This window comes from Oncorhynchus nerka, linkage group LG7 (assembly GCF_034236695.1).
Source record: "Oncorhynchus nerka isolate Pitt River linkage group LG7, Oner_Uvic_2.0, whole genome shotgun sequence".
Lineage (NCBI taxonomy): Eukaryota > Metazoa > Chordata > Actinopteri > Salmoniformes > Salmonidae > Oncorhynchus > Oncorhynchus nerka.
In genome coordinates, this window is record NC_088402.1 from 88,464,799 (window position 1) to 88,484,824 (window position 20,026).

General features: G+C 41.3%; 1 protein-coding gene across 1 annotated transcript in view; it reads right to left on the bottom strand.

Moving 5' to 3' along the window:
• Positions 1–20,026, bottom strand: part of LOC115124118 (potassium voltage-gated channel subfamily C member 1-like) — a 70,653-nt gene that overhangs the window by 2,536 nt on the left and 48,091 nt on the right. Inside the window, exons 3-5 of the mRNA XM_065020947.1 lie at positions 16,504–17,299; positions 11,816–12,046; positions 1–215 (exon numbers count right to left, since the gene is read on the bottom strand). The exon at positions 1–215 is cut by the window's left edge and continues 2,536 nt beyond it. Of these exons, the coding sequence (XP_064877019.1) occupies positions 148–215; positions 11,816–12,046; positions 16,504–17,299 (1,095 nt within the window). The 3' untranslated portion in view covers positions 1–147. The remainder of the gene's footprint in view (positions 216–11,815; positions 12,047–16,503; positions 17,300–20,026) is intronic.

Consider the following 20,026-nt stretch of genomic DNA (forward strand, 5'->3'; position numbering starts at 1 on the left):
GACAAGCGTTCTTCTTCTGGAACCTTCCGGTACGATCCGGAACCTTCACGTTAGTTAGAGAAGGAGGGAGGGGCCTAAATCTGAAGCTTTGTCACCATGCGCCCTGGTTCACGACCACTCGTCCTTCATCAATCCAAAATGGCTTCTTCAGGTCAGAGTGGTGATTTCTGGATGGGCGTAGAGCCCAGTAGCAGCCAAGATGTCTGTACAGCTTTCTGAAACAGAAAAACAAACATTAGAGACAGGACAGTCAAACCAATGTTCTCTATATGTATATATGGTATGACAATGATGGAAGAGTTGGCAACAGCACTGTATGAAAGGCTGTGGGATGATTTAACGTTCATTCAATATTGGGCCTTTGAGATAAATATCCTATATTCTATAGGACCAGAAATCCTTGGTGAAAAGGCATTGAATAAGTACAAGATACTTGGATTCACGACGACTAGATTACACACGGACTGTAATTTAGCCAGTGGAGGCTGCTGAGGGGAGGACGGCTCATAATAACATCTGGAATGGATTTTCAGTGGGAATGGAATCAAACACATCAAACACGTTGGTTTCCATGTTGTTGATACCATTTCCATTGACTCCATTCTGGTCGTTGTTATGAGCCGTCCTCCCCTCAGCAGCCTCCACTGAATTTAGCCATATATTGAAATGAAGCCCTCAGGCCAATTCAAGCTTTACTGTCTGCAGATCATAACCTGGACCAGAGAGAGAGAGAGTCCAATGGAAGCAGAAGCCTCAGGCTATGATGGTCTTGACCCTTATTTCTACTTGGTGACTATCAAGATGAACAGTCAGACTCTGTGAACGATAAAGCACATCCTACGTTCCTATGGATTGGTTTAAGGGGAGAAGCACATCCTACGTTCCTATGGATTGGTTTAAGGGGAAAAGCACATCCTACGTTCCTATGGATTGGTTTAAGGGGAAAAGCACATCCTACGTTCCTATGGATTGGTTTAAGGGGAAAAGCACATGGATCTCTATGGCTAAAGAAGTATATCATCGTCCGCCATAACCCATTCTCCGAGGTAATAACACATTGTCATATGTCAATAACCGTTCTTTGTGGCTGACGCTGTAGCTATTGCTTCCTGTCAACAGCTTAGTGGCAGTTGAATAGACTGCCACATCATTAGAGAGTCATGTCACGGACATGAGGAAATTAGCAGGTGGTTGTCAGATCATTGAGAAAATTAGGTTTTAATGGGGTTGGAGGAATTCATTCATTAATGATACGTACAAATTCATTCTTGAAGAATGTTATCTATAAATGCCTCATGAGCTTAGTTCAACTGTTGTCCCCCATCAGAACCCAAAATACAAGCTTGTTTTACTCCAATGTTTGTAAATAATGTACATGTAAACAAACAAAGTATAGCCTCATAACATGGTTATAACTATACTGTTGATATCATGGATGGTCCTATATAGCCTCATAACATGGTTATAACTATAATGTTGATATCATGGATGGTCAGTCCTGTATATCCTCATAACATGGTTATAACTATAATGTTGATATCATGGATGGTCAGTCCTGTATAGCCTCATAACATGGTTATAACTATAATGTTGATATCATGGATGGTCAGTCCTGTATAGCCTCATAACATGGTTATAACTATAATGTTGATATCATGGATGGTCAGTCCTGTATAGCCTCATAACATGCTTATAACTATAATGTTGATATCATGGATGGTCAGTTCTGTATAGCCTCATAACATGGTTATAACTATAATGTTGATATCATGGATGGTCCTATATAGCCTCATAACATGGTTATAACTATAATGTTGATATCATGGATGGTCAGTCCTGTATAGCCTCATAACATGGTTATAACTATAATGTTGATATCATGGATGGTCAGTCCTGTATAGCCTCATAACATGGTTATAACTATAATGTTGATATCATGGATGGTCAGTCCTGTATAGCCTCATAACATGGCTAAACCTATAATGTTGATATCATGGATGGTCAGTCCTTGCATCCATAGCTCTATCTATTAATCTGATAGTGGTTGTATTTCTCCAGGCCCACATCCCTCAGCTTTAAACCAAAACAGAGGAGGGGTATCAGCTTTGTTATTGTTTCAATTAAGGATTCTAGCTTTAGTGATATTAAGAATAATTGATAGGATTTATATAGCGCTTTTCCGGATGCTTAGAGCATTTGCCAAATGTTTGAAGTGTTTGATATTATATTGGGGACATTTGATTCCAGTGTTTCAGTGGTGCCTAAAGAGTAAGAGGTACTTTGCCTCTGTCTATACGTTGTTCTTCTGCCCTTGTGTTTCTCTCTGACATTTAACAGCTTCCTGCCATAATGCCCCCTCCCCTGACATATTATCCAGACCCTGTTTCCCTGTCTACTTGATACAGACATTAGCCTGACTCTTTACACTAGGGCCATAACACAACCCTGAGAGCAGAGCAGACAAGACCTGGGTTCAAATGAATATTGAATACTTTGAAATCTTTCAAATTCGTTGAGCGTTTGCTTAAGCCTGCCAGGATTCCCAGATGTGCGGGGTTTAGGGGATACCTCTATTGGCTCCACTTCGCCAGGCAAACTCAATCAAGCCAAGCTTAAGTATTTGGAATTATTTCGAAAATGTTTGAACCCAGGTTTTGTGAGCAGAAGCAGTTAGGGAGCGTTCAGTTGTAAAATTGACACATTCACATAGGCAGCCACTTCTGTATACTACATGTTACTATTTTGGTAGCAGACAGTGAATTCTGATCTAATTAATTGATTTATAGTAGTATTTTAATGCTGCAATGCATATCCCAGACCTCCTAGCTGGATCCCAAATGGCCCCCCATTACCTGCAGCCCCTGTCTCCCTGCAGCTAATGTAAACTAAAATGTGAAAGCACATGTCTGATATTCCCCTTTAATAGGCTGGGATGTCATTACTCTCATACTCACCAGATACAGAGCTGAGGTATTGAATTACCGCTCTCCTTCTAGCCTCTCCCCCTCTTGCTTTCTTTTTCTCTCTCTCTCGCTTCTTTTCCGTCTCTCTCTCTCTTTCTCCGTCTCTCTCTCCTTCTCTGTCTCTCTCTTTCCTTCTCCGTCTCTCTCTCTCTGTCTCTCTCTCTCCTTCTCCGTCTCTCTCTCTCCTTCTCTGTCTCTCTCTCTCCTTCTACGTCTCTCTCTCTCTTTCTCCGTCTCTCTCTCTCCTTCTCTGTCTCACTCTCCTTCTACGTCTCTCTCTCTCTCTTCTCTGTCTCTCTCTCTCTCTCTGTCTCTCTCTCCTTCTACGTCTCTCTCTCTCTTTCTCCGTCTCTCTCTCTCCTTCTCTGTCTCACTCTCCTTCTCCGTCTCTCTCTCTCTTTCTCTGTCTCTCTCTCTCCTTCTCTGTCTCTCTCTCTCCTTCTACGTCTCTCTCTCTCTTTCTCCGTCTCGCTCTCTCCTTCTCTGTCTCACTCTCCTTCTACGTCTCTCTCTCTCTCTCTTTCTCCGTCTCTCTCTCTCCTTCTCCCTCTCTCTCTCCTCCTCTCTCTTTCTCTCTCTCTTTCTCTCTCTTTCCCTCTGAGATGGTGGTAGAGCAAAGATTGTTTCAGTGGGCTCCTGTCTTTACTCAGCTTTCCTATGCGTCTGTCTCTCGGGAGACAAAGAGACGAGCAAATCCATCAACGCACCACTTCATCCTTGTAGTTGACAACACAAGCCGCCATTACCTACGGAACGTTTACTACTACTACTGCTATTGTTGCTGCTAGTTTTAACTGAACAATGAGTTAGATCAGCCACGTTATTGTGTTTATTTAACCAAGCAAGTTATTGAGAAAACATTCTCTATTCCTATAATTACCTGACAACCTCAGCCACCTAAATAGGGCCATCTAGAGCTGGGTTGTGTTCATTAGGCACCAAATGGTAGAAAACAGTCTAAAACAGGAAGGGACTATACCAATAAGAAACGCTCATTCTTTTTTTTTTGGAAAACATTATTTGCTGAGTAATGACCTAATGAGCACGACCCTGCAGGGCCGGCATAAACAACATAAGCCCTCGGCCTATAACGCCAAATAGTATCCCCCTGCGTCACAATGGGATTTGAGAAGCTACTAGCGTTCGTTGCTAGGGCCGTTGCTAGGGCCGTTGCTAGGGTCGTTGCTAGAACATGCCAAATTCTGCCTGGCTATGTAATGAAACAAACATTTTTGTTTACATAGCTGGGATGAAAATAATCACATTATGGCTGTAATGATCTCCAAAATCCTACGCATTAGCTCATCACACCGTTGATATAGCAACGACACTTTTTTGGCAGGCAGACCCTATTTGCCATGACAGGCCCCCAACCAGTTCTTATAAAAACTCAGTCAGTGTCTCAACTATCGAAAGTAACAATAGTAATAATACACAAGGTGTAATTTATAATTTTAGTCTAAATGAGTTATGTCAGCTTATTTATTGTTTTAGATTAGTAGTTAGTCTAGCCAGCTATTTAAAATGGTAGTAATCATGGTCAAATACCCGACCGGAAACGCAGGGCCCAGGTGTTACGTCTCTCGTTGGAATGAGTGGACCAAAGCGTGGAAAGTGTTCATGATTTTATTTATCAAAGAAACACTCGAACAAAGTAACACAACGAAAACGAAACAGTTCTGTCAGGTAAAACAGATACTAAACAGAAAACAACTATCCACAAAACACAGATGGGAAAAAGGGCTGCCTAAGTATGATTCTCAATCAGAGACAACGATAGACAGCTGCCTCTGATTGGGAACCACACTCGGCCAAAAACAAAGAAACAGATAACATAGAATGCACACCCCCAAATTACCCCCTGACCTAACCAAATAGAGAATAAAACGTCTCTCTAAGGTCAGGGCGTGGGGCCAGGGGCCCTGACCTCCAGGGATCCCCCATTCATTTGCCAAAATTGTATAGAAATTAGCTTTAAAACTGCAAAAATGTATTTAGCTGTAAAACTGCCCCATTGCAAAATGTGTAGAATTGCATGACATTTGTTATAAAACACAACCAAATCTCGCTTGGGGCCCCCAAAAGGCTATGGCCGGCCCTGCGACCGAGTAATGCTTGGGGCATTGGGTTGTGTTTAGATTACAGAGCAGCCTCTGTAGTGTTATGTTGATGGAGACGTCCAGATCCCAGTCAAGACTTTCCTCCCTGTATTGATCTCCTCATTCCTCTCCATGGATCTGTCTGTCTGTCTCTCTCTCTCTTTCTCATTATTTATCTCTCTCTGTCTGTCTCTCTCTGACTGTCTCTGCTCTGTCTCTCTCTGTTGCTCATTATCTCTCTCTCTCTCTCTGTCTGTCTCTCTCTCTTTCTCATTATTTCTCTCTCTCTGTCTGTCTCTCTCTGACTGTCTCTGCTCTGTCTCTCTCTGTTTCTCATTATCTCTCTCTCTCTCCCTCTCTCTCTGTCTGTCGCTGCTCTGTCTCTCTCTGTTTCTCATTATCTCTCTCTCTCTCTGTCTCTCTCATTATCTCTCTCTCTGTCTCTCTCTCTCTTTCATTATCTCTCTGTCTCTGCCTCTCTCTCTCTCTCTCTCTCTCTCTCTCTCTCATTATCTCTCTCTCTTTCATTATCTCTCTGTCTCTGCCTATCTCTCTCTCTCTCTTTGGCTCTGACATGTCAGACAGGTAGGGGACAAGAAGAATCCCAAGGCTTCTCACTCAGAGGAAGAGGCTCGGTCTAGTTTTCCTTATTTAATCTTGTTCTGAAGGCAGCTCTACCACAAATTATTTCCAATCGTAAGGCCAAAGTTAAGACCTTAAAGCTTAAAGATAAAATAAAGAAGATCAAAGGTGTGTCACAGCAGGTCCAACACACATGAACACATGAACACATGAACAACACATCCCCCCGTCTTGATTATAGTCCTAGAATGATTGTGGATTACATCAACCAAAAACAATGGGACACTTTGAAGTTCCACCACTTAACACCTTCCACCATGCTTGGCCAGGCTACAAACCAAGCACTGAAATCTAATTTCATTTGATAAGGGTGTGTGTGGGGGGGAGAAAGGTTGAAAAGTCTTTACCTAAGTGACTCATCTGTACTAATATGTTTTGGCAGAGGTCTCACGACAATATCATAGGTATATACGGCTCAGAACAAATACCACACACACACACAGGCACGCACGCGCACGCACGCACGCACGCACGCACGCACGCACACACACACACACACACACACACACACACACACACACACACACACAGATACACACCATCTCTTGATACAATTCAGCATGCTAAGGGGTGGAAAATGTTTGTTCAGGATGTGAGAAATGAATCCATTACGTCCAAATATAGAGTCTGGTTGTCACTCCGGGCTCTGGGGACTTTGGGGAGCTGTGATGCGATGATATGCTTTTCACAGTGTGTGTGTGTGTGTGTGTGTGTGTGTGTGTGTCTGTGTGTTTCAGGCAGCAGCAGGCCTATTCAAGCAGAGAATGAGTGCTGCCAGTCTGACAGCCAGCTGGAAATGAAGGGAATTATTCTGTCTCTTTGTCTGTCTGGTCCAATGCCTCCAAGCCTCCTGTTTCAAATCAAACTGTTGATTTAAATGATAAAGAAACAATCATACACCCACAACAACATACACAGTATTGTGCTGTGTTGTCACTATTCACCTGAGAAGGTATACCATCACAATACAAACACTAGTAAATCTATTCTGACATATGTTGTGTCTCATTCAAAGCCTCCAAGCCTCCAGGCCTCCAAGCCTCCAAGCCTCCAGGCCTCCAAGCCGACAGGCCTCCAAGCCTCCAAGCCGACAGGCCTCCAAGCCTCCAAGCCGACAGGCCTCCAAGCCTCCAAGCCTACAGGCCTCCAAGCCTACAGGCCTACAAGCCTCCAGTCCTCCAGGCCTCCAAGCCTCCAGGCCTCCAAGCCTCCAAGCCTCCAGGCCTACAGGCCTCCAAGCCTCCAGGCCTCCAAGCCTCCAGGCCTCCAAGCCTCCAGGCCTACAGGCCTCCAAGCCTCCAGGCCTCCAAGCCTACAGGCCTACAGGCCTCCAAGCCTCCAGGCCTACAGGCCTCCAAGCCTACAGGCCTCCAGGCCTAAAGGCCTCCAAGCCTCCAAGCCTACAGGCCTCCAAGCCTCCAAGCCTCCAGGCCTCCAAGCCTCCAAGCCTACAGGCCTCCAAGCCTCCAGGCCTCCAAGCCTCCAGGAGAGAAAGAATGAGACGGGCGTGGCGAGAGAGGGGGGAGGGGATAGAGCAAAAGAGAGGGGGCGTGGGGGGAGAGAGAGAGAGGGGGAGAGGGGGGAGTGGGGAGATAGAGCGAGAGAGAGGAGGCGTGGGGAGAGAGAGAGAGAGAGAGAGAGGGGGGGAGTGAGGCTGAGATAGAGCGAGAGAGAGGGGGCGTGGGGGAGAGAGAGAGAGGGGGGGGTGAGGCTGAGATAGAGCGAGAGAGAGGGGGCGTGGGGGAGAGAGAGAGGGGGCGTGGGGGGAGAGAGAGAGGCGTGGGGGAGAGAGAGAACTAGGAGAGGGACCGACTTCGGCGGAAGTCGTGACAGAAGCAGGTACGGGGAGTAAAACATTTAATTGTAACGGACAGAGACGAGACAGGAACAGAGTCAGAAACAAATTCAGAAGACAAAAACAATACAATGCAGCAGTGGAGAACAGAGCTGGAGAACAGAGCTGGAGAACAGAGCTGGGGAACAGAGCTGGAGAACAGAGCTGGGGAACAGAGCTGGGGAACAGAGCTGGAGAACAGAGCTGGGGAACAGAGCTGGAGAACAGAGCTGGGGAACAGAGCTGGGGAACAGAGCTGGAGAACAGAGCTGGGGAACAGAGCTGGGGAACAGAGCTGGGGAACAGAGCTGGGGAACAGAGCTGGGGAACAGAGCTGGAGAACAGAGCTGGGGAACAGAGCTGGGGAACAGAGCTGGGGAACAGAGCTGGGGAACAGAGCTGGGGAACAGAGCTGGGGAACAGAGCTGGGGAACAGAGCTGGGGAACAGAGCCGGAGAACAGAGCCGGGGAACAGAGCCGGAGAACAGAGCCGGAGAACAGAGCCGGGGAACAGAGCTGGAGAACAGAGCTGGAGAACAGAGCTGGGGAACAGAGCTGGAGAACAGAGCTGGAGAACAGAGCTGGGGAACAGAGCTGGAGAACAGAGCTGGGGAACAGAGCTGGGGAACAGAGCTGGAGAACAGAGCTGGGGAACAGAGCTGGAGAACAGAGCTGGAGAACAGAGCTGGGGAGACAGAGCTGGGGAACAGAGCTGGAGAACAGAGCTGGGGAACAGAGCTGGAGAACAGAGCTGGAGAACAGAGCTGGGGAACAGAGCTGGAGAACAGAGCTGGGGAACAGAGCTGGAGAACAGAGCTGGAGAACAGAGCTGGAGAACAGAGCTGGGGAACAGAGCTGGGGAACAGAGCTGGGGAACAGAGCTGGAGAACAGAGCTGGGGAACAGAGCTGGAGAACAGAGCTGGAGAACAGAGCTGGGGAACAGAGCTGGAGAACAGAGCTGGAGAACAGAGCTGGAGAACAGAGCTGGGGAACAGAGCTGGGGAACCGAGCTGGGGAACAGAGCTGGGGAACAGAGCTGGGGAACAGAGCTGGAGAACAGAGCTGGGGAACAGAGCTGGGGAACAGAGCTGGGGAACAGAGCTGGGGAACAGAGCTGGGGAACAGACAAATATCGGGGAGGAGAAGAACATGTCACAGGTGAGCCCAATAACGCTGATGCGAATGACAAGGGAGGGCAGGTGTGAGTAATGGATGGCGGGAGCGTGTGATGGCGCCCTCAAGCGCCAGGGAAGAGCGGGAGCAGATGTGACAGTTACTGTATTTCTGTCATCCTGTTTATCTCTCTGGACAACTCAGTAGTTACTGTATTTCTGTCATCCTGTTTATCTCTCTGAACAACTCAGTAGTTACTGTATTTCTGTCATCCTGTTTATCTCTCTGGACAACTCAGTAGTTACTGTATTTCTGTCATCCTGTTTATCTCTCTGGACAACTCAGTAGTTACTGTATTTCTGTCATCTTGTTTATCTCTCTGGACAACTCAGTAGTTACTGTATTTCTGTCATCCTGTTTATCTCTCTGAACAACTCAGTAGTTACTGTATTGCTGTTAACATGTTTATCTCTTTGAACAACTCAGTAGTTAATAGTTAGTGTTTATCTCTTTGAACAACTCAGTAGTTACTGTATTTCTGCCATCCTGTTTATCTCTCTGGACAACTCAGTAGTTACTGTATTTCTGTCATCCTGTTTATCTCTCTGGACAACTCAGTAGTTACTGTATTTCTGTCATCCTGTTTATCTCTCTGGACAACTCAGTAGTTACTGTATTTCTGTCATCCTGTTTATCTCTCTGGACAACTCAGTAGTTACTGTATTTCTGTCATCCTGTTTATCTCTCTGGACAACTCAGTAGTTACTGTATTTCTGTGATCCTGTTTATCTCTCTTGACAACTCAGTAGTTACTGTATTTCTGTTATCCTGTTTATCTCTCTGGACAACTCAGTAGTTACTGTATTTCTGTCATCCTGTTTATCTCTCTGGACAACTCAGTAGTTACTGTATTTCTGTTATCCTGTTTATCTCTCTTGACAACTCAGTAGTTACTGTATTTCTGTTATCCTGTTTATCTCTCTTGACAACTCAGTAGTTACTGTATTTCTGTCATCCTGTTTATCTCTCTGGACAACTCAGTAGTTACTGTATTTCTGTCATCCTGTTTATCTCTCTGGACAACCTAGTAGTTAATGTATTTCTGTTATCCTGTTTATCTCTCTTGACAACTCAGTAGTTACTGTATTTCTGTCATCCTGTTTATCTCTCTGGACAACTCAGTAGTTACTGTATTTCTGTTATCCTGTTTATCTCTCTGGACAACTCAGTAGTTACTGTATTTCTGTCATCATGTTATACTGTTTATCTCTCTGGACAACTCAGTAGTTACTGTATTTCTGTCATCCTGTTTATCTCTCTGAACAACTCAGTAGTTACTGTATTGCTGTTAATATGTTTATCTCTCTGAACAACTCAGTAGTTACTGTATTTCTGACTGTGCTATTCTTTCATTTTTGCGTTCATGAAATCACTATTAGTTTGCATGTGGAACATTCAGGGCCTAAACTCATCAACCTTTAGACTGAAGAGTTTAGCACTGGAGTTAAAAACAAATCTTAAAGATGTTGACGTCATCATTCTGCAGGAGACATGGTGTACGGCTGACACTGTCACTCACTGTCCCACAGGCTACAGAGAGGTAATCATGATGTCACTGTCCCACAGGCTACAGAGGGGTCACTGTCCCACCGGCTACAGAGGGGTCACTGTCCCACAGGCTACAGAGAGGTAATCATGATGTCACTGTCCCACAGGCTACAGAGAGGTAATCATGATGTCACTGTCCCACGGGCTACAGAGAGGTAATTGTGAGTCACAAAAACACAGATCTGTCAATAGAGGCAGGGACTCTAGAGGATTGATAATTTGGTACAAATCCGAACTACAAAATGTATTTGATCCCCCTCAAAATTGGTAAATATCACATTTGGTTAATATGCTCAATATACAGTATATCCCCCCTCAGAATCCCCATATTACTCAGAGGAGATATTCCCCACCCTTGAGGAAGAGACATTTCCAGGCCCAGGGAAATGTGCTCATCTGTGGGGACACAAATGCGCACACAGGAACACTACCTGATCTAACGAGCACAAGAGGGGACAGCTTTATTACAGGCCATACTGTCTCTAACTGTCTTCATCTCCCCCATAGAAACAACAGTGACAGACCACACAAGGGGACAGCTTTATTACAGGCCATACTGTTTCTAACTGTATTCATCTCCCCCATAGAAACAACAGTGACAGACCACACAAGGGGACAGCTTTATTACAGGCCATACTGTCTCTAACTGTATTCATCTCCCCCATAGAAACAACAGTGACAGACCACACAAGGGGACAGCTTTATTACAGGCCATACTGTCTCTAACTGTCTTCGTCTCCCCCATAGAAACAACAGTGACAGACCACATGAGGGGACAGCTTTATTACAGGCCATAGTGTCTCTAACTGTCTTCATCTCCCCCATAGAAACAGTGACAGCACCATCAACAAGAACGGAAGGGATCTGTTGCAGCTCTGTAGAAGCCTGGGTCTGTACTAGTGTCAATGGTAGGTTACAGGGGGGACTCTTTGGGGAGACTCACCTACTGCTCACCTCTTGGCCAGAGCACAGTAGACTATATGATTACAGACATTGACCCTTTCTCTCTCATCTCATTCATCGTCAAGCCACGAACACCTCTGTCTGATCACAGCCAAATTACCTTGTTCCTCAAAAGAACAGACATGGAAACAACCAGACATTCACAGCCCAGTAAGCTGTACAACATCAGGAGAATACCAGAAAGCAACCTGGAACCAACAAATCCAAACACTCTTAGATAACTTAGTGGACACCACAACCACTCACATGGTTGTAATGGGTGTCATGGTTTCCATGGGTGTACTTGTTGTCATGGTTGCCACGGGTGTAATGGGTGTGGTGTAATGATTATCATGGGGAGGATAAGAGGGTTCTGAATATTGGTTTTCTATGTTTCAACCTATTGATCTCTAGCCTGCAGCCTCCTTTGTCATGGTCCAGTGTTCGGTCCAGTATTCACAGTGATGTGTTGTGTGTGTTATGTGACCTATGGTTGAGGATGGTGGGCTCCATGTTTCAGAGAGAGAGAGAGAGAGAGAGAGAGAGAGAGAGAGAGAGAGAGAGAGAGAGAGTACAAGTATGTATGTGTGCGCCTGTATGCATGTCAACCTACCCGTGACTATGGTGTGTTCTCCTCCAGAGCAGGAGAAGTCTCCGGAGGTGAGCAGGAAGCAGGTTGCCTCTTTCTTGCTTTTCTTGTTCCTCCTGGCCGACCGGGAGGGTTCTCGACCGTCGCCATGGGCGTGCCGAAGGTTCCACTTCTCGCTGGGTGACAGCGGCTGGGTCAGGCTGCACCCCTCATCCGACGACAGAGCCAAGTTGGCGTCTCCGTTCTGCTTGGAGTCTGACAGGAGGAAAGGAGAACAGATTTGGTTCATACAGCGTAAGATCTAGAATCAAGGTCCTCCCTGTTCATGTCATCTTTTTCATTTGGATATACAGGTTAGTTGAGGTCATATCTACATGTTTTTTATTCCATTTTTTATTTAACCTTTTTTATACAGGTTTTTTCTCTCATTGAGATAACATCTCTTTTCCAAGAGAGACCTGGTCCAATAGCAGCAGGGGGAACAACGTTTCAGACAAAAACAACTTACATACACTAACACAACATTTAAAAAATCAACACAGTGCATTCAGAAAGTATTCAGACCCCTTCACTTTTTCCACATTTTGTTACGTTACAGACTTATTTTAAAATGGAATAAAAAAATGTTTTCCTCATGAACCTACACACAATACCCCATATTGATAAATAAAAATAAAATAAAAAGTATTTTGACCATATGCTATGAGACTCGAAATTGAGCTCAGGTGCATCCTGTTTCCATTGATCATCCTTGAGATGTTTCTACAACTTGGTTGGATGCCACCTGCGTTAAATTCAATTGATTCAACATGATTTTGAAAGGCACACACACCTGTCTATATTAGGTCCTACAGTTGACAGTGCATGTCAGAGCAAAAACCAAGACACGAGGTCGAAGGAATTGTCCGTACAGCTCCGAGACAGGATTGTGTTGAGGCACAGATCTGGAGAAGGGTACCAAAAAATGCCTGCAGCATTGAAGGTCCTCAAGAACACAGTGGCCGCCATCATTCTTAAATGGAAGAAGTTTGGAATCACCAAGACACTTCCTAGAGCTGGCCGCACAGCCAAACTGAGCCATCGGGCGAGAAGGTCCATGGTTAGGGAGGTGACCAAGAACCCGGTGGTCACTCTGACAGAGCTCCAGAGTTCCTCTGTGGAGATGGGGGAAACTTCCAGAAGGACAACCATCTCTGCAGCATTCCACCAATCAGGCCTTTATGGTAGGGTGGCTAGATGGAAGCCACTCCTCAGTAAAAGGCACATGACAGCCCGCTTGGAGTTGCCAAAAGGCAACTAAAGACTCTTAGACCAGAGAAACAAGATTCTCTGGTCTGATGAAACCAAGATTGAACACTTTGGGCTGAATGCCAAGCATCACGTCTGGAAGAAACCTGGCACCATCCCTATGGTGAAGCATGGTGGTGGCAGGCTAACCAGGATCAAGGGAAAGATGAACGGAGCAAAGTACAGAGAGATCCTTGATGAAAACCTGCTCCAGAGCACTCAGGACCTCAGCCTGGGGGAGGTTAACCTTCAAACAGGACCACGACCCTAATCACACAGCCAAGACAACGCAGGAGTGACTTCGGGTCAAAGTCAAAAGTCAAAATATCCTTGAGTGGCCCAGCCAGAGCCCGGACTCAAACCCGATCTAACATCTCTGGAGAAACCTGAAAATAGCTGTGCAGCGACGCTCCCCATCCAACCTGACAGAGCTTGAGAGGATCTGCAGACAAGAATGGGAGAAACTCCCCAAATACAGTTGTGCCAAGCTTGTAGCGTCATACCCAAGAAGACTTGAGGCTTTAATCGCTGCCAAAGGTGCTTCAACAAAGTATTGAGTAAAGTGTCTGAATAGTTAAGTAAATAAGGTATTTCTGTTTTTTATTTTTTTATACATTTGCAAAAAACAGCTAAAAACAGGTTTTTGCCTTGACATTTTTTTTATTTGTATTTGTACCTTTATTTAACTAGGCAAGTCAGATAAGAACAAATTCTTATTTACAATGACGGCCTAGGAACAGTGGGTTAACTGCCTGTCAGGGGCAGAACGACAGATTTGTACCTTGTCAGCTCGGGGATTTGAACTTGCAATCTTCCGGTTACTAGTCCAACACTCTGCCGCCCCGGGGTATTATGATGTCATTATGGGGTATTATGATGTCATTATGGGGTATTGTGTGTAGATTGATGAGGAACATGTTTTATTAAATCCAATTTAGAATTCGGCTGCAACGTAACAAAATGTGGAAAAAGTGAAGGGGTCTGACTACTCTCCGAATGCACTGTACATGGCAAAACTGATGCTAGATCAGCAATACTGGGCTTGATTGAGCATGCCAGGCAAATTGGATCCAATAAAATATTTTTAAAACTGCTAACCCCGCCCATCTGGCACTCCAGACAGACTGGAGCAAACGACCAAACTATTGGACATGTTTTGAGTAGTATTTATACCCAGGGTCTCGAGTGGGCTCCCGAGTGGCGCAGCGGTCTAAGGCACTGCATCTCAGAGCTAGAGGAGTCACTACAGACACCCTGGTTCCAATCCAGGCAATCGGGAGTCCTCATAGGGCAGCGCACAATTGTCCCAGCATAGTTTGGGTTTGGCCGGTGTAGGCCGTCATTGTAAATAAGAATTTGTTCTTAACTGACTTGCCTAAGTCACAGAAACAAAAAGTCTGCAGGAGACACAGCGCTGGGTTTACAGTAGAAAGTCAACATCCCTTCAGGTCTTAGGGAAAGGTTGAGCCACAATGTCATTTCACCGGGAAAACACCATTTTGAACAAACTCATTTATTGAACAGCAGCAACCTTATAAGAAGATGAGTTAAAAGGTCCAATGCAGCTGTTTTTTCCTAAATATCAAATTATTTCTGGGTAACAATTAGGTACCTTACTGGGATTGTTTTCAATGAAAAGGGCAATTTCTCAAGCAAGAATCTTGCTAGGACTGTCTGGGAGTGTCCTGAGTGGGGAGGAGGAAAAGAAAATGTGCTGTTATTGGCCGAGAGGTTCGGAATTCACTTTCTTAAAGGGTCTATTAACTCTAATTATGATGTCACCATGGAAGGTGCTGTTATTGGCCGAGAGGTTCGGAATTCGCTTTCTTAAAGGGTCTATTAACTCTAATTATGATGTCACCATGGAAGGTGCTGTTATTGGCCGAGAGGTTCGGAATTCGCTTTCTTAAAGGGTCTATTAACTCTAATTATGATGTCACCATGGAAGGTGCTGTTATTGGCCGAGAGGTTCGGAATTTGCTTTCTTAAAGGGTCTATTAACTCTAATTATGATGTCACCATGGAAGGTGCTGTTATTGGCCGAGAGGTTCGGAATTCGCTTTCTTAAAGGGTCTATTAACTCTAATTATGATGTCACCATGGAAGGTGCTGTTATTGGCCGAGAGGTTCGGAATTCGCTTTCTTAAAGGGTCTATTAACTCTAATTATGATGTCACCATGGAAGGCCAAAACTCCATCCCACCAAAACGGGCTTAAATTTCAGGCCGGTCTTTTACAAACAGATCTCACACTAAAGGGGAATTATCATCATGTTCATGTCTTTGCAGTGTTATTCCAACCTCATAGTGTGGAAATATATATAAAACACAAGAAACTCACGTGTTTTTGACTGCACTGGGACTCTGGGATGTAGACCGATGAATATACTGTATTTTGATAGTGGAGCAAGCAAAACGCCTGACTCTGAATTTAACAAAAGTATTTATTATCTGAGAAAGGGTATATTCATGATTGTTTCAAGTTGTGTTACTGTGTTTGCGGCTAGGGACAGTAAACCTGGAAAGCTATGATACTATATGATTACAGTACAAGGTAAATTATGTTGCCCCCCCCGCCCGCCTCCCTGTTGTAAAAGAGCACCACAAATACTACCAGCATATCATACCTTATGTCAGTGAAGAACAATACTGTAGTGATGTGTTCATTAGTAATGTGTTTAAGTTGATGTGTTCATTAGTAATGTGTTTAAGTTGATGTGTTCATTAGTAATGTGTTTAAGTTGATGTGTTCATTAGTAATGTGTTTAAGTTGATGTGTTCATTAGTAATGTGTTTAAGTTGATGTGTTCATTAGTAATGTGTTTAAGTTGATGTGTTCATTAGTAATGTGTTTAAGTTGATGTGTTCATTAGTAATGAAGTTGATGTGTTCATTAGTAATGTGTTTAAGTTGATGTGTTCATTAGTAATGTGTTTAAGTTGATGTGTTCATTAGTAATGTGTTTAAGTTGATGTGTTCATTAGTAATGTGTTTAAGTTGATTGTGTGAGTTTTAAAAAGGGTGAGTTGAATATGGTTTGAATGACTTGAATGAGTTATGAGTGTGAATGGGTTGAATCAATTACATATCCACTTTACTTCTTTACCATTATGGCACCAAAAGGATTTAGTGAAGGGATAAGTGCACAATGAAAACGGTCTATGAATGTTTCAGCGTGAATAAAGTGGTGGTGGTGTGATGTGTAAGGAGAGTTGTGGTTTAAAAAGGTTGAATGAGGTCTGACCTTTTAATGGGGTGGAATGGTTGACGGTTTGAATAAATGAAACATCCACTTATCATTGTGGCCTATGACATATCATAACGATGCTTCAAAAAAACATTAGACTAAATAAAATGTTAAAAGGGATGAATTAGTACGGTAGAATATTTTGTATTTCAAGAATCGAATTTGAATTGGTCTCTGACCTGAGCGTTTCCTGTTGATATTCTCCTCTGCAGCCAGCGGCCATGTATCACTCTGAGTACTGTCCCTGGGAGAGGTAGCGACAGACTTCCCGAACGAGGCCGTGTCCGTGGGAGCGTCCGGGTTCGGATTGTGTGCTTTCTTCTTCTTAGGCAGCTTCTGTTTAGCCATGGCCAGGGAGTAGTACATCCCAAAGTTGTTGACTATAACAGGCACGGGCATGGCGATGGTCAGCACCCCCGCCAGAGCGCACAGCGCGCCCACTATCATGCCCAGCCACGTCTTGGGGTACATGTCCCCGTAGCCCAGGGTGGTCATGGTGACCACGGCCCACCAGAAGGAGATAGGGATGTTTTTGAAGTGGGTGTGTTTAGAGCCGCGGGGGTCGTCCGGTTGGGCCCCTATCCTCTCTGCGTAGTAGATCATAGTGGCGAAGATGAGGACGCCCAACGCCAGGAAGACAATAAGCAGGCAGAACTCGTTGACGCTGGCTCTCAACGTGTGGCCGAGAACCCTCAGACCGACGAAATGCCTGGTCAGCTTGAAGATTCGGAGGATCCGGACGAAACGGACGACCCGTAGAAACCCCAGGATGTCGGAGGCTGCTTTAGAGGAGGACAGGCCGCTGAGGCCCATCTCCAGGTAGAAGGGCAGGATGGCCACGAAGTCAATGACGTTTAACATGTTCTTGATGAAGAGCAGCTTGTCGGGGCAGCACACGATGCGGACGAAGAACTCAAAGGTGAACCAGACCACACAAACACCCTCCACCACGGTCAGAATGGGCTTGGTCACCACCTAGAGTAGATCACATTATACATTAGATTATACATTACATTATACATTAGATTATACATTAGATTATACATTAGATTATACATTAGATTAGATTATACATTAGATTAGATTATACATTACATTATACATTAGATTAGATTATACATTAGATTATACATTAGATTATACATTAGATTAGATTATACATTAGATTATACATTAGATTATACATTACATTATACATTAGATTAGATTATACATTAGATTATACATTAGATTAGACATTAGATTAGATTATACATTAGATTATACATTACATTAGATTATACATTAGATTATACATTACATTATACATTACATTATACATTAGATTATACATTAGATTATACATTAGATTAGATTATACATTACATTATACATTACATTAGATTATACATTACATTATACATTAGATTATACATTACATTATACATTACATTATACATTACATTAGATTATACATTAGATTATACATTAGATTATACATTAGATTATACATTAGATTATACATTAGATTATACATTAGATTAGATTATACATTATATTATACATTAGATTAGACATTAGATTAGATTATACATTAGATTATACATTAGATTATACATTACATTACATTGATTATACATTAGATTATACATTAGATTAGATTATACATTACATTATACATTAGATTAGACATTAGATTAGATTATACATTAGATTATACATTAGATTATACATTACATTACATTGATTATACATTAGATTATACATTAGAATATAGATTATACATTAGATTAGATTATACATTACATTATACATTAGATTAGACATTAGATTAGATTATACATTAGATTAGATTATACATTAGATTATACATTAGACTATACATTAGATTATACATTACATTAGATTATACATTACATTATACATTAGATTATACATTACATTAGATTATACATTAGATTATACATTACATTATACATTAGATTATACATTAGATTATACATTAGATTAGATTATACATTAGATTATACATTAGATTAGATTATACATTAGATTATACATTAGATTAGATTATACATTAGATTAGATTATACATTAGATTAGATTATACATTAGATTATACATTAGATTATACATTAGATTAGATTATACATTAGATTAGATTATACATTAGATTAGATTATACATTAGATTATACATTAGATTATACATTAGATTAGATTATACATTAGATTATACATTAGATTAGATTATACATTAGATTATACATTAGATTATACATTAGATTATACATTAGATTATACATTAGATTAGATTATACATTAGATTAGATTATACATTAGATTAGATTATACATTAGATTATACATTAGATTATACATTAGATTAGATTATACATTAGATTATACATTAGATTAGATTATACATTAGATTAGATTATACATTAGATTAGATTATACATTACATTATACATTAGATTAGATTATACATTAGATTAGATTATACATTAGATTAGATTATACATTACATTATACATTAGATTATACATTAGATTAGATTAGACATTAGATTATACATTAGATTAGATTATACATTAGATTAGACATTAGATTATACATTAGATTAGATTATACATTAGATTATACATTAGATTATACATTAGATTAGATTATACATTAGATTATACATTAGATTATACATTAGATTAGATTATACATTAGATTACACATTAGATTAGATGATACATTAGATCAGACATTAGATTATATATTATATTATATTATACATTAGACTATACATTACATTAGATTATACATTAGATTATATTATACATTAGATTATACATTAGATTATATATTATATTATATTATACATTAGACTATACATTACATTAGATTATACATTAGATTAGATTATACATTAGATTATACATTAGATTAGATTATACATTACATTATACATTAGATTAGATTATACATTACATTATACATTAGATTATACATTAGATTAGATTATACATTAGATTATACATTAGATTAGATTATACATTAGATTATACATTAGATTATATTATACATTAGATCAGACATTAGATTATACATTAGATTATACATTAGATTAGATTATACATTAGATTATACATTAGATTATACATTAGATTAGATTATACATTAGATTATACATTAGATTAGATTATACATTAGATTAGATTATACATTAGATTATACATTAGATTATACATTAGATTAGATTATACATTAGATTATACATTAGATTAGACATTAGATTATACATTAGATTAGATTATACATTAGATTATACATTAGATTAGATTATACATTACATTATACATTAGATTATACATTAGATTATACATTAGATTATACATTAGATTAGATTATACATTAGATTATACATTATACATTAGATTAGATTATACATTAGATTATACATTAGATTATACATTAGATTAGATTATACATTAGATTAGACATTAGATTATACATTAGATTATAGATTAGATTATACATTAGATTATACATTATATTATACATTAGATTATACATTAGATTAGATTATACATTAGATTATTGATTAGATTATACATTAGATTAGATTATACATTACATTATACATTATATTATACATTAGATTATACATTAGATTAGATTATACATTAGATTATACATTAGATTAGATTATACATTAGATTAGATTATACATT